Source organism: Lontra canadensis, unplaced genomic scaffold (assembly GCF_010015895.1).
Source record: "Lontra canadensis isolate GAN:19392208 unplaced genomic scaffold, GSC_riverotter_1.0 scaffold1, whole genome shotgun sequence".
NCBI classification, from domain to species: domain Eukaryota; kingdom Metazoa; phylum Chordata; class Mammalia; order Carnivora; family Mustelidae; genus Lontra; species Lontra canadensis.
The window spans coordinates 61041744-61055793 of NW_022630995.1; the positions used below are offsets into that span (position 1 = coordinate 61041744).

At 51.8% G+C, this 14050-nt stretch overlaps 1 protein-coding gene across 4 annotated transcripts in view; it reads left to right on the forward strand.

Moving 5' to 3' along the window:
• Positions 1 to 14050, forward strand: part of SLC2A9 (solute carrier family 2 member 9) — a 210000-nt gene that overhangs the window by 94426 nt on the left and 101524 nt on the right. For all 4 annotated transcript variants that reach the window (XM_032855051.1, XM_032855069.1, XM_032855060.1 and 1 more), the window contains one exon: positions 6871 to 7003. In XM_032855051.1, coding sequence (XP_032710942.1) covers positions 6871 to 7003 — 133 coding nt within the window. The remainder of the gene's footprint in view (positions 1 to 6870; positions 7004 to 14050) is intronic.

The window sequence follows — 14050 nt, forward strand, 5'->3', positions numbered from 1 at the left end:
GAAAGAAATCCAGCGCTACACGAAGTAATGAGAGCTTTATTGGAAGTCTGTACCTGATGGAGATGTCATCCATGGGTGGGAACATTAAATATGGAAGGATAGGTAGGTGCTGTGCATGTAGGGGGCAGGCATTCCCCAGAGAGGAAGCAGGCCATGCAAAGGTATGGCATCAGCAGATAGAGTCAGGGAGGCTCTTAGATCCGATGGGCAGGACCAGAGCAGAGGCGCTGGCACCGCTGTCCAGCCCGCATCAAGGCAGGCATCCTAACAGGGTTCTGATAAGACAGGGCTTTATACCCCTGGCTGAGAGATTTGGGCTCCACCTCCAGGGCAATGGGAAGCCCCTGAAAGGTCTTAGAGAAATAATTTGGAACACCAAAGGCACCTTCCAGAAGGATCGCTCAGGCTATGAAGGATGGAACAGAATGTGGAGGATTTGGGGACAGTTGAGATGCTGCTGCATGAATCCAGGTGATCTGTGGGAAGGTGGTCCCCTAAGGCCAGTGCTAGCAAAAGAGAAGGGGAGGGAATGCATGAGAGAAAGACTAAGAAACAGCTAGTGGGGCCACGGCAGGGCAGGCGGCCAGTCAGATGGCAGTGGGAGGGCTGAGGGCCAATGGCAGGCGTGTAGACATTAAGTTTCCAAACTGGGTTTCTGGACAGGTAGTGATCAAGGGCCAGGCCTGGGTAGCCTGCAAGGTCAGAGACCCTGTGCTTGGATGTGGAACCAAGAGTTGTCAGTGGAACTGCCACCGAGCACCTGGCATTAGAAGAGCCCCAGGCAAAGAAGAGAGCTGGACATGAACATTGGGAGGCTTGAGTCCACAGGTGTGTCCTAGGTCAGGTTCCCCAGCAAAATGACCCTGAGATGGAGGTCGGTGAGCAGGAAGCTGACTGGAATGTGTGCTCAGCTCATACCTGCCAGGGAATAAGGGAGGTGACCCTCAGCAGAGGAGGGAGGTGAGCTGCCCTCAGTCATGCAGAGACCTTGGCCCAGCTCTGGACCTCGGAGGACTCCTCTGATTGTCCCACTTTCAGACAGAGGAGGAGGGGCAGGCCTTTGTGTCCCCATATCAGCCAGCCCCTGGAGGCAGATTACTCCTGGGGAGGGGTGGGCAGGCTTGGTGGACAGTGTCTTCCAAGGGTCCATCCTGGGGAGATCCAGCTGTGGTCCCACAGCCAACAGTACTCCTGGCAGTGGGGGATGAACCCCTTGGTTCTGCACCCTGCACCATCATCCCCTACAAGGGAAGGGGACGCCCCGGGCTCTTACTGCCCCTGGAGCCCTCTGGGGAGCATGAACAACCTGGCACCCAGGCCACGCTTCCAGGCCAGAGAACCCAAGATTTCTAAGTAGGGGAGACAGTGGGCATCAGTAGTTTTTAACTCCCCAGGCGATTCCAATGTGCGGCTAAATTGAAGAGGCATGGCCCTGGGGGAGCACTGGAGATGAACAGAAAGAGGGCTGGTCTCACATCGCCGGGTGCTTGAGGAATCTGGAGGAGAGCCAACAGAGCTGGCCTGGGGCTTAGAGAGAAGTGGGGGTCCACAGCCAGAACCTGCCTGGTGCCCTGCCTGTGGTGGCCGGGATGGCCCGGCCCCTGTGAAATGTGCCTGGGATTGCCTTTAATCAGGTATGCTGAGGGGACAGACATGGAGACACTGCTTTTGAAAGAAGAGTTCATTGTTCACAGTTCCCAAATGCAGGCCCGAAGCCATTCCACACAGGGCCCCAGGAGCAAGCACAGGGTCCATCAGGAGGTGGAAGGAGGGAGGGGAGAGCAAGGCCTAGAGCCTTTATTTTGGTTTTGGCACCAGGTATGGGCAAAGCAGGGGAGACGAGCTTGAACAAGTTTAGGGCTGCATAGTTTGAATGATTTCAGGCTCGCTCTGGGCTGTAGGGGCCATCTAGCTGTCTGCGACCTGACCTTCGGGGAACTTAGGGCAGGAGGAATATTGGTTTATGTGTGACAGTTGGATAAAGGAGGTCACTGCGGGTGTGGGCTCTAGTTGGTTTGCTTGTGGAAAGCATGCTCTTGGCAGGTTGTTTCCGACGACCAGACTCAGCCACCCCTGGGAGGGGCAGTCTCTGTAGGATCAGTAAGGACCCGGGATGCCAAAGCATCATAAAATACAGAAAATGAAAAGCATAATTAATAAACCTGCCCCGCGGGCCCTCAGCTTGGAGATCAGAGTGGGCTAGATTTCAGTAGCAGTACCCCGTGGGACTTAAACAACAGCACATGGTAGCCTTGGCCCTGGATTTCTCGGGGCTGCAGAGGACATGAGTCTTTAGATGACTTTCAGGGGTGCCTGGGTGGCTCTGTTAGTTAAGCGTCTGCCTTCAGCTCAGATCATGATCCCCAGGTCCTGGGATCCAGGCCCACTGCCCAGTGGGGAGTCTGCTGCTTGCTCTCCCTTTCCCCACCCCTGCTCTCTCTCTCTCTCTCTCAAATAAATAAATAAAATCTTTAAAAAAAAAAATAAAAGAGCTGCAAACTCCCAAGTCAGAGGAACTCCAAGGGGAGAGGGGGTGGGATGGAAGGGTTGGACATGGTCCTGAAGCTGCAGAGGGGAGACAGGAGTAGGAGAGAAATGAGAAGCAGCCCTCCCCCCCCACCCCCAGATTCTTTCTGCCACAGCTCCAAGCCCAAAGCAGGCTTGGACTGGGGGACAGAAAATTTGCCATTCAGTCAGGTTTATTTGGATTATTGTTTTGAAACTGACCCTGAGACTATATCCTAAGATTGAGCCCCTGTGATGGGGCAGAGAGGAGCATCCCTACCAACTAAACATTAAAGGAACATAGGAGACAAAAACCAAGGTTGTACTTTTTGAGGGCATCATGAATGGTGTGTGTGTAACACGTGTTGCATTTGCGGGGAGCTAAGCACAGAACTTGGCCCGTGAAGTACTCGACAAACATTCAACTGTTACTATAATCTGATCCTGAATGTGATAAAATAGAAAAATACTTCATTTTGTCCCCCCATTGGCTCTGTGAGGTAGGCTTCATTCTTGCCCTTCTCGCCTCCAGCAGCACCAAGTTGCTGGCCCAGGAGCCTGTCCCGTTGGTGGTCTGAGTGCTGACCAGCCTTGCCTCCCCTGTCCTGTTTGTCTGCAGGTAGAGGGCCTGCGGCCAGGTCTTTCCTAACTTCCTGACTTAGGGTAAGATCAGTGCTTCCAACTCTACTTAAGATTTTGAGCTGTCTCATCACAGTCCTGGAGGATAGTATTTATGGAAAGGCCTGAAGTCATTGACAGCTTGGGGGCAGTGCGACTCAGAAGTCAATTTTTAAAAGGAAACCTTGCAGATTCAGGAACAAGATAATTGCCTTATCGTGCAACCCACTCATCTTACCCGAAAGGGAGTTGGAAATCATCCTGGCCAACAAGATGATGCGTTTTTCTTTCCTCCTGAGTAAAATAAGCAGGGTTAAGAACCCTGACCTCATACTTTACCCAACATAGGAAGCTCTAACCGGCATCACGGAGACTCACCTGAGATTGACTTTCCATAGCACCTCGTGGTCCTGTGTTAGGCGAGTAATACATGTTCTTTAAAACATGCCTTCTGCTGTGAGCAGCTCCTGAAAAAGAGAGTGAGAGGCTCTCCTCAGCAGTTTGCCAAGGGCTCTGTGTGAAGGTGATCAGTGTGTACAAAAGCCCCTTCCCACACTTGCTTGCTCCTCCCGCAGATATGCTGTGCCAGGCACGGTCTTTGCCCTCAGGAGGCAAGCAGTCTGAACTGTGGTCAGAATGTTGAGTCCTGGGTTCTGTGCTGGGACCAAATGCCCAGGAGCACCGTCGAGAGCCACTGAAGGTTCTTCAGCCTGAGGCGATGGGAGAAAGTCAGATCCCATGTCTGGTGCCATTGAGACCCCTCCTCTGTAGCTGAGGCGCCTGGGGTCAGGCTCCACGGATCAGAACTCAGGTTCTCAAGACCTGATGTTCAGTCATGGCTCCGTGACCAAAATGGGTCTCAGTGAACCCGGTAACGCCTCTGTGGGGCAGTGAGTACTTTTGAAATGTGAGCATGATAATGGTCTGTACCTCAGAGGGCAGTGTGGAAATTCAAGGAGATAATCTAGGTAACGGGCTTCTTACCACACTCTTTCTCGTTGAATGTTTCCAGTGTGCGGGGTCCTACTGAAGCCCGATAGATCCATTAACTCATGGAACGCTCCTGACCACCTGTGAACAGGCATTCCTGTTATCCCTATTTTAGAGAGGAAGACTGAGCAAAAGCACTTAGTGTGCCCAAGGCCACAGAGAATGGGCAATAGAGGCAGGATTCAAATCTGGACAGCTGTGGGATTTGGGATTTTATAGCAACCAAGTGCATGAACTCCACTGTTGGCTAAGCTTGGCTTCTCCTGAGTCAAGTGTCCCCCAGGGTCTACTCTGGACATTCCTGCCAGTCTCTTTCCCCGGTCCAGACTGCTAGCATCCTAAGCTGGGAGTGGCCCACCCTGAGGTCAGTGTATCTGCCTTTCTCCAGAGGCAGAGTCCAGACCACAGCCACCAGAGTGATGTCCTTAGGAAAGATTTACGACATCACAGATCACAGGCTGTACCACAGACTTGGCTTGTCAGTGATAATAGAAATCCACTCACTGTGCTCCCTGACAGACCAGATCTGCTAGACTGTAGATTCAAGGAAGGTGTGCAGAGCCTTCCCCAGCTCCTGGTGGTCCTTGGAGCCACGTCCAAGTGTCATGGAATGGCAGCCAAGCTGCCCCTGACCAGCCTCCACCCCAGCTCCCATGTTTCTGTCCCCCCTTGTCCTGCACTCCCGCCACAGGGGTGGTTTCTTGGTGAGCCTGGGAGGATCAGGCCTCAGTGGTCAGGTTGTTCCTATTCACACTGTCCTTCCAGCTCCTCTCCTCCTTTCTCCCTTTGGCAGCTTCTAGGATCTCACCCCTGAAAGCGCCCCTCTGTGAGGATGCTACGGGAGGAGCTTGGCGTGATTTCCCTCTGCACAGCTGCTGGCTGGCTAGCAGACCCTAGCCTGGGCTCTTACGTCTCCACATCTGGAACGTGCAGCAACAGCTCTAGCTGCCGGGAGGTGAAATGAGACAGTTGTGTGACAAGCTCACACCACGCCTGGCACATAGTAGGAGCTTAATTGGGTTAATTCCCTTGTCTTTCCACCCCCGCCCCAGCTTCTGTTCTGCTCTTACCAACGCAGCAAGTAAACTCTAAGAAAAAACAAAATCAGTAACAAGACACACACACCAAGTTGGCATAGTGAATGTCCCACTTACACATATGACACTCTTCTTTCTTCCCTAGTCTTCAAAAAAAAAAAAAATGGAGCTATAATTCACCTCCCATAAAATTTACCACTTAAAGTGGTTTTTAGTGTATTCACAAAGTTGCACGATCATGCTTCTTTACTAATCCCAAATATTGTCATCATCCCTCCAAAAAGAAGCCCATCCCTGGGGGCAATCACTATCCCCGTCCCCACTCCCTCTGGCCCTCAGCAACCGCTAGTCTGCCTTCCACCTCCCCCCGGTCTCTCACCAAACCCCAAGCTGGCATTGGTGTTTGGAGTTTGGTGAATATAAATCACTGTTCTACAAAGAAAAGGAAGTAGGACCAAAGGTCCCTTGAAAATCAGGACCTGGTCTTTGCCCTTCTGTGAGCCAATTGGCCTGCTCCATGCTTCAGGCGTCCCTCCCCACTCGACTCTCCAAGATCGGACAACTGGGAACTTACGGGGGTCTCTGGCCTACAAGGGGTCTCTGGCCTCCCTCCTGAAGGAGGCGGCCCTGGGAGAACCCTAGAGGGACGCTCTGCCCCCGAGGGCGCTCAGAACCCGACCTGAAGCTACCCAAGCCTCCCCCTGGTGCAGCAGCCCTGTGGCTCATTGTGTGAAGTCTTTAGTTCTGAAGGTGCCTCCTTGCAGGCCTCCTTTTGCTTTTTGAGGAAATAGAACATGCCAAGAATTTGGCATTGAGTGTTTTGCCTTTTCCCCATCAGAACTGCCTCCCGTTGGCCTTCTCTTCTTGCGGAGACCCCGCGAGAGCTCCCTCTGTAGACCTGGGTTTAAAAAGAAAGAAAGAAAGAAAGCAGCTCAAGAAGAATGCCGCTCTGACCAGCATAGGAAGAGCACCTGCTGCGCGCGAGCTGTGTTGAGGCGACGGGTGCTGCTTGAGGTGGCCCACATGCCCCTCCGGTGCAGACTGTAGGGCCCTGCCTGCTCGGGCCCCAGCCACGGAAGAATCCCCTGCCTCAGGGGCCAGCTGTACCCCAGCCCCACCACACCTGCCTGCAAGAATCAGGGAAGCTCCAGCCGCTGTCCTTGTATGTCCTCCGACAGGACCAAAATGGGCTGCATCTCATGGGCCCTGGAGGCATCTGGGGGCTGGCACCAACAAAACAGTCTTTTTTTCTGTGCACCTACTGTGTGCCAGGCCCCACAGCCCAAGCTCTATCTGATTGCACCCTCAGGACAGCCTGTGGAGTGTCTGCGGCTGTCCCTGTCCCATGGGTCAAGAGACGCAGGTTTCCAGGGGCCACGAGCGTGGTTTCCAAGGCCACACAACCAGGAAGGCTCACCATGATGCCCCAGGGGTCATGACATCAGCCAGCCCTGATATTCTTGCACAGCCTAGCCCCACCTGAGCCTCCCAGGTCGCCACCTCAGAGGGGGTTATGAGAACTTACCTTCCTTGTGCACAGAGAACACCATACATGTGAGGCTAACCCTGTGTCCGTTCCCTTGCTCAGCCTGTTGGTGGGGATCACAGCGGTGTGGGAGGGACTTCTGCAGAGGGCCAACGCTGTTTTTTCCAGAGGCCCAGCCCCAGCAGGATGACTGGAGGCCACAGCCATTCACTGGCCTCCTGTTTCTCCCTTCAGGAGAGCACCTGGCCATACCTGTTCGGAGTGATTGCTGTCCCAGCCTTGGTCCAGCTGGTGAGCCTGCCCTTTCTCCCTGAGAGTCCACACTACCTGCTCTTTGAGAAGCATGACCAGGCGGGAGCCGAGAAAGGTAGGGGCCCATGGCCTTTCCCACACTGTTCCAGCCTCTTCACGGAGTCAGCACTGCAGGGCATGCTGGGACCTGGTGCCATTCCTCTCTGCAGGTGCTGTGCTGGGTGCCCCTGGACACTCTGTGTTGCTCTATCTTCCCAGCAGTCTGCAGTGGGGACACAGATCACACAGGGAGCTTGGAAAAGCCAGGGCAGAGCAGGATAAGACCCAGGTCTGCTCACTTCTAGGTGGTGTCTCACCATTGCCGCTGCTCAGGTGGTCCCAAGCACAAGACAATACGAACTTATTATCTTAACAGTTTAGGTCTATTTGGCTCTCTCCTTATATTCTCACTTCTTCACTGCCCAGTTCTGCTGTCCTAACACTCACAGGAGAAGAAATGAGCAAGCGTGGAAAGAGCAGCCATGTCCTGCCGGCCCGAGGCTGGGTGCCAGCATCCCTGCAAAGGAGACAAAGCATGCCCGTTTTACGCGAGAAAAACACAACACCCACAATGGGGGTGGGGACTGGTCTTAGGTCGCTTCCCTTAAATCCCCTGAATGGCAAGATGCTGGGTCAGATGCCAAGCATTCAGAATCAGAGGCATTCCTACAGGGCCCCGAAAAGGCAACCCGTTTTGCCCAGAGATAGACAACATGGAATAAACAAGGCATCCTTCTTGTAGGAGACAGCTGACAGCAGCCCCGTTGCGCGGGAGGCAGGAGGGGCTGGGTGAACCTGTGTGGCCTTCACATGCCCAGCTCTGCTGCCTGACCTTATTCTAACCTTCCTGAGCCTTGGGACCCTCATCTGTAGGAGGAAATGATAGAAACCTCCCTCTGGGCTTGTTATATATAATGATTAGATGATACATATGAGGTTCATAGTAGCATTTGCTGTCATTATTCTGAGAACTCTGTCCATTTTCTTATCCATATCCTATCCTCTGATTTCAATTTCACTAATGTCCACTCTGAGAAAGAAAAATTGAGAATTATATAGTCTTTAGTTTAATACAATTTGTGCAGTGCTTTTTAAAATCCAAATAACCTAAGTACTTTCTGAAGTAATAAATGGGGTATTATTAATTGCCTCTATTTGCCTAGCAGTGTATGGTTGGGATCCATTTTCTCATTTACAATATTCCTGTAAAAACATGGAATCAGAGAACATTTTCATTACCTTCACTGTTTATGCAAAAGAACTGAGGCGTCCAGGGCTGATGTAAGCTGACCGAGGCCATGGTTCTGAGTTTTTGGTTTCTGGAGGCCTTTAAAAACATGCTGGGAGCTACAGGGGTTCTTCGGGAGACTGCCCAGAGTCACGAAATTCTCAAGAGCATGGCAGTGGGGGTGGCACTTGAGCCTTATTCCCCTCCAGGGGATGCTGGTTAACAGCCCTCTCCCATCTGAGAGCCACAAGCTTCTAGAGAAGGGCTAGAACCAGAGGAGAGTTTCCTCCCATCCCAACTCACACACAAAGGGACATCGGTGGGTTGTGTTCTAGGAGATTCTCTTGGGGCCTGTGAAGAGGCAAACCATCCAGAAGTCAGGCTACAGAGGAGGAGGTTTATTTGTCAGAAGGGGGAGGCTCTGGAGCAAAACCAACATGGCTGAGAAAGAGCTGAGGGGATCTGAGCCCCAAACTAGCCAGGTTATGGGTCTGTGGAAGGTGGTTATTTGTCCAGTTCCATCCCTGCTGCTTCATCGGCAAAAGCTCTCAGGAAACGCATCAGTAAGCACAGTTGGAATGGGCAGTGCACGTAAATGCCTGACAGTGAAAAAGGTTTATGTCACAGCACAGTAGAGAGTAAAGAAGAAGTCCGGTTATAAAAAACGATAAATATTACACGTGTGCTTTAACGCAAAGAACAAAGATGTCGTTGACCTTAGATTGAAAGAGAATTGTGAAATTTGCATCTCTGCTAATAAAAGTTGAGTTTCACACCAGATGTTCAGCAAACGCTGGGTATTTACTGTGCTGGGCACTCTGCCCGGTGATGGGGAGAGATGGGGAGAGAGGGGGGAGCATCAGACCAGCATTCCAGCCCTCCAAAGGGTGAGGGCAAGGGTAAGAGGGATGGGTAAACTCATTAATAGCTCATCTCACCTGAGAATTTTGTCATTCTAAGCACTTCACATGTATTAGACCATTCAAGCCTCTCATCTGTGGAAAGTAGATCACATTATTATTCCCATTTTAAAACAGACAGACAAGAACTGAGGACTGGTTAACTTGACCGAGGACACAAAGCTAGCAGGTGGTGGCCCTGGGATTTGGATACTGACAGTCTTGCTCTGGAACCTCTGAGCATAAACAAAACACACTCTATGACTGAGCACCTTGTCTGGCACTATGAGAGGTACGCCTTATCTGGTCTGTGGGTAATTTGGGGGCAGGGGCCCTGCAACAGTCAGTTATTGCCATAATAATTATCCAACTACCTTGAAACTCATTGGCTTAGGATGATAGTATTTATCATCTCCAAATCTGTGGGTGAACTTCTGTTCGTCTTGATAGGTCTTGCCCTTGCAATGCATCTTGTCTTAGCAGAAGTTCTCCAGCATGCCTGGGGGTCCACTGGCTGATCTAGGCTGGCCTTGACTCTGTGCCATGTGCTGATCTTCCAGCAGGCTAGCGCAGGCATATTCTCACAGTGAGCACACAGGTCCCAGAGAGGAAGTGGGAAACACAAGTGGTTTTTCAAGCTTCAGATCAGCTAAGATCCTGTTGGCCAGAGTAACTCATGTGGTCAAGTGCACAGAGTGGGAGGGGGTGCACAGTTATAGAGCAAAGGACACACATGTAGGGAGGTCGTGAATCAGGGTCATCGATGCAACTCATCCACACCACAGCCCTCTTGCAGTCTTTCCCACCCTGCCTCACCTGCGGTTCGTAGTTGTAGCTGGGTCTCATTTATTGGTGGCCCTCTTGTCAGTTGAGGAGAAGCCCCCAGTGCTTAAAAATAGGGAAAAGGAGTAAAGTGTCCTTACTTCCGTTATGAGAAGGAGAGGATATTTAATGCATAGAAATGAAACATTAGCCTAGGCAGTGTGCTAGGGCAATGCTCCAGACACAGGGGTCAGGAAAGTGGCACTGAGCAGGACCGTTTGGGTTGTAAGAGACAGACGCTGCAGCCTAAGCAGAAGGGAAACTGTTAAGTCCTGTCTCTGTGAGTGGTATTTGAGGTCACCAGAAATTAACATCCCGCTTTCTGGCCCACATTTGACAACAGTGGAAAGATGGATGCAGGAATGGAAGAGATGGGATAAAATGTCACGTTCAGTGACAAAGACTCCTTGGTCACTTGGCTTTAGGTCTGCTATCCAGGAGAGCCTCCTAAGGTGGTGTTCATGAACTGACGGGCTCTGGGACAGGCCTGCCCTGAGACACTGAGAACACAGAAGAAGAGAGAGTATGTGCTCCTCCAGCCAGACAGACCCCCCAGATGAGAGAGGAGCCGGGCCATTGCTCTCCCCAACTTACCAATTAGCCCAGTGCCTTCTCACCTCTTGGAGAAGAGTGAGTAAAGAGACGGAGTGAATGACATGCTAATGAAATGCCCTCCAGGAGGAAAGTCGTATCAGGAGCGCAATAAGTGCTTGGCAAAATAGAAGTTTATTTCTCTCTTACGTAAGAAAATGTTGAAGGTAGGCTCTCTGTGACTGTTAACGATTCATCGTGGTGTCAGGGACTTCATTCCTTTTAATCTCTCCACCTGCCATCCTTAGAAGTTTGCCTCATGGTCCAAAGTGGCTGCTATCACAGCTGCATTCCGGCCAGGAGGAGGAGGGTGAGAGGGATTGCTGACTTGCCCGGCTACTCAAGAAGTCTTGAAGGCTCGCATGCCCAGTCTGTTTGGTCAGGACGTGCTCCTGTGGTCTCTCTCAGCTTCCGAGGAGCTTGGGAAATGCTCATTAATGTGTCTATTCTCAGATAGTCAGGGCTGCTCCGAGGGGAACGGAGAGAAGGAATGACAGCAGCAGTGGACCTGTGGCAGGCTCTGCCACAGCGTAACCAAGAAGCACGAGAAGCACTGTTGGCAGGGACCCGGCGGACAACCAGACAGAGGCATTCTGGGTGCTCTGAAGGCTGGTAACTTGTGGCTCCTTCCAGAGGGCCCTGTTCTGACAGCCGATGATGCTTAAAGATGAGGCTGATTGAGCTCTGGAAATGAGCTACAGAACCTGTTCAGCCAAGCCCTGACATGAGTGGGAACTGCCTTCATTTGTCGCTCCTGAACCTTCCATGGCTGTCCCGCTCCCACCCTGTGAGGCCTGGCTACCATCTTCTGGTAAAGTCAGCCATCTCCAGCTCACTACATTTCTAATGATGCCTCATGCCTTAGGGAGTATCATGGTGCCTCTTATCTATAGAGGGCCTCAGTGACCCCGGCCGGATGAAGGGGCTGTGCCCCCGAGTATGTCCACATCCTAATCCTCAGAACCTGCGCATGGCACCTTACATGGCCCAAGGGGCTTCACTGATGTAACTAACTCAAGGATCTTGAGGCGGGGACAGTTGCCTTGGATGGTCTGGATGAACCCTGTGTCATCACGAAGCTCCTTGTGAGTGGAACAGGGAGGAGGGACAGGGTCTGAGAAGGACATGTGGCCATGGAAGCAGATGTCAGAGTCAGAGGGAGACTGAGGGTGTCCTGGAAATGGCCAGCAGGTGGAGTCTCCCCGGGAGCCTCCAGAAGGATTGCAGTCCCATGACACCTCGGTTTTAGCCCCGTGAGACCCGCTGTAGATGTCTGACCATGCACAGAACAACTTGGTGGTGTTTTGAGCCCCTCGTTCGTGCTGATTTATTGCAGTCGCACAGCAAACTCTGTTATGGTTCCAACATTTTTTTTACTTGAACTCTCAAAATTGCCAGGTGTTCTGGTTGTTTCTATTTTTCTATTAATAATTGGGCGAAAGGTCTTTGTGCATGAAGCTTTCAAAGATTTTTTTTTTTCCAATGCACCATCCTATTGCCAAAACTTGTGGAGTGCCTCTGACCTCCCAGATTCTCTGCTTTCCTGGAGTCTTCAGGACACCGGAAGCCCAGGGGAGGGACCCGCATTCAGAGGTTGAATAGCTCACTGGGACCCCACAGCTGGAGACAGCAATGGGCTTCAAACTCCATGTTTGTGCTGCCTTGTGTGTGTGTGTGTGTCTTTGTCATTGTAACACACAGCATATACATACAGACAAGTATATTAGCATAGTTGACCCCTTGGTTGTTGCACTTTATTAAAGCCCAGAAAATTTCCTCTGCAATATTATGATTTCCTGTATTTGAGCCAGGCTTCAAGTCCACATAGGCAGCTTTTACAACAGGGAGTGGTTAAGGAGTTGTGTATCTGTATTCAGAACTGAAAATTCCATCCACCCACTTGGTTCACTTGTTGAATAATTATGTAGCATTATGAAGGCATCCTTAGGACACAGAACATAAAATAAATCCATGTGATCACAAAAGCATGGAAATAATAGATACAAGGAGGACAGCCCAGGAAGAAGGCAGGCATAGGTGGAGATCGGTCTTTTGTGAGGAAGCTGTGTTTTGTGCTGGGAAGGCTCTTGATAAGGGAGGACGTCTGCTGCCTCTGACACACCACCAGCATCCACCAAAAACAAAGTCGTGTGCCTGGGAAGGATGGCCTGGGGTGGCCAGCCTCTTCCAGGCCCACTCTTGCCTGGGAACTCTTGGCACACGTGTCGCCCCTGGAGATGACAGGAGAGAGGGGGAGGGGTGTCTCTACCTGTGCTCACACCTGCCAACTAGAAAGATGGCACTGCCTCCTGAAGCTGGCAGAGAGACTTGGCAGAAGGAGGAAATGGAGTCTCTCTGAGGTCCTATTCCTATTCCTGTGTTTGCTCTTAGAAGACCAAGCCTTCTTCCAATGGTGCTCTGTTTTCATGTTTATGGGACGAGTGACCTCTGAGTACCACGCCCCCACACCCCTGGTCTCCCTGGAGTAATTGTCTCTTGGAGTTCCCTTCTCCCTGGCTGGAAAGCCTGCTCGTGGGCTGGTTGCCAAGCAGACAGCCAGGTGCCTTCCTACAAAATACCCAAGGGTCAAAGGGGGCAAGAAAACATAGCTCAGAAACTACCCCAAGCTCCCAGGGCACGAAGGCACGTCTTGAAATTACTCATAGCTCCCTTCTAGAGAGCAGCACTGACTCCCTTTAAATTGAGAGAGTTGTCAAGGGTTCCAGCCAAGCTGTCTGTGGTTGGGGCCGATTTTGTGCAGTCCTGAGTCTGCTGGGGCTCTCTGCTCCCCCAGAGCTGAAGGAATTGCCTGGAGCCCCAGTTTTCCAGCATGGGGAAGGTCCAGGCCCTCTTCAGGATGTCTTGGAAATCCTGAGCATTTCTGGGCTCCACACTGTCGTGGGCACTAGCTTCCTTGTGTGCTGCTCTGTCTCACATCATAAACACCCCAACGTGAACTTCAGCCCCTGCTTTGGTTTCCTCAAACCCCGTAGCAGCGGGCACACACCCCGCATCACTGGAGCATTTCAAGGCATATTAAAGATTTGGGGAAAGGGCTCCAGGCACAGGGTCCCTACCACTCAGCACCCTCTTCTTTTCCCTCTCACCACTGCCCATTGTTCCCTCTGCCTTCCAGATGGCTCTGGAGCTTGTCTTCCTCTCCTGCTAACATGCTTTCCCTTCAGAAGCTGGAATCAGACAGCAGGCAGATTTCAGCAAACACCTTCCCCTCCAGGTGTTTGTCAAAATACTTTTCTCAGCCAAGTCACTTCCATCCTTCAGAGACACTCAGGTGTCAGCCCTTAAGTTTCCATGTTCCTCTTCTCTTTGTGCACCTGGTGACCCCGCTGCCGCTGTTGTGATGCTTCCTGGCTGTTTGGAAGGCACCCGTGTGTCTCAGCGCCACACTGTGGGCCCAGAGTGGACAGAGAGGCAGTCGGGCTGGGGGTGGCCCTGCTTCCCTGCATGGCACCTGTGAGCCCAGGGGAGTTGCCCATTGCCTTGGACATGGACTCAGTTTTCCCACCCTGTGAAATGGGAGGAACACAGTGCTTATCTCCAGGGACCAGACGGATGCTCAGAC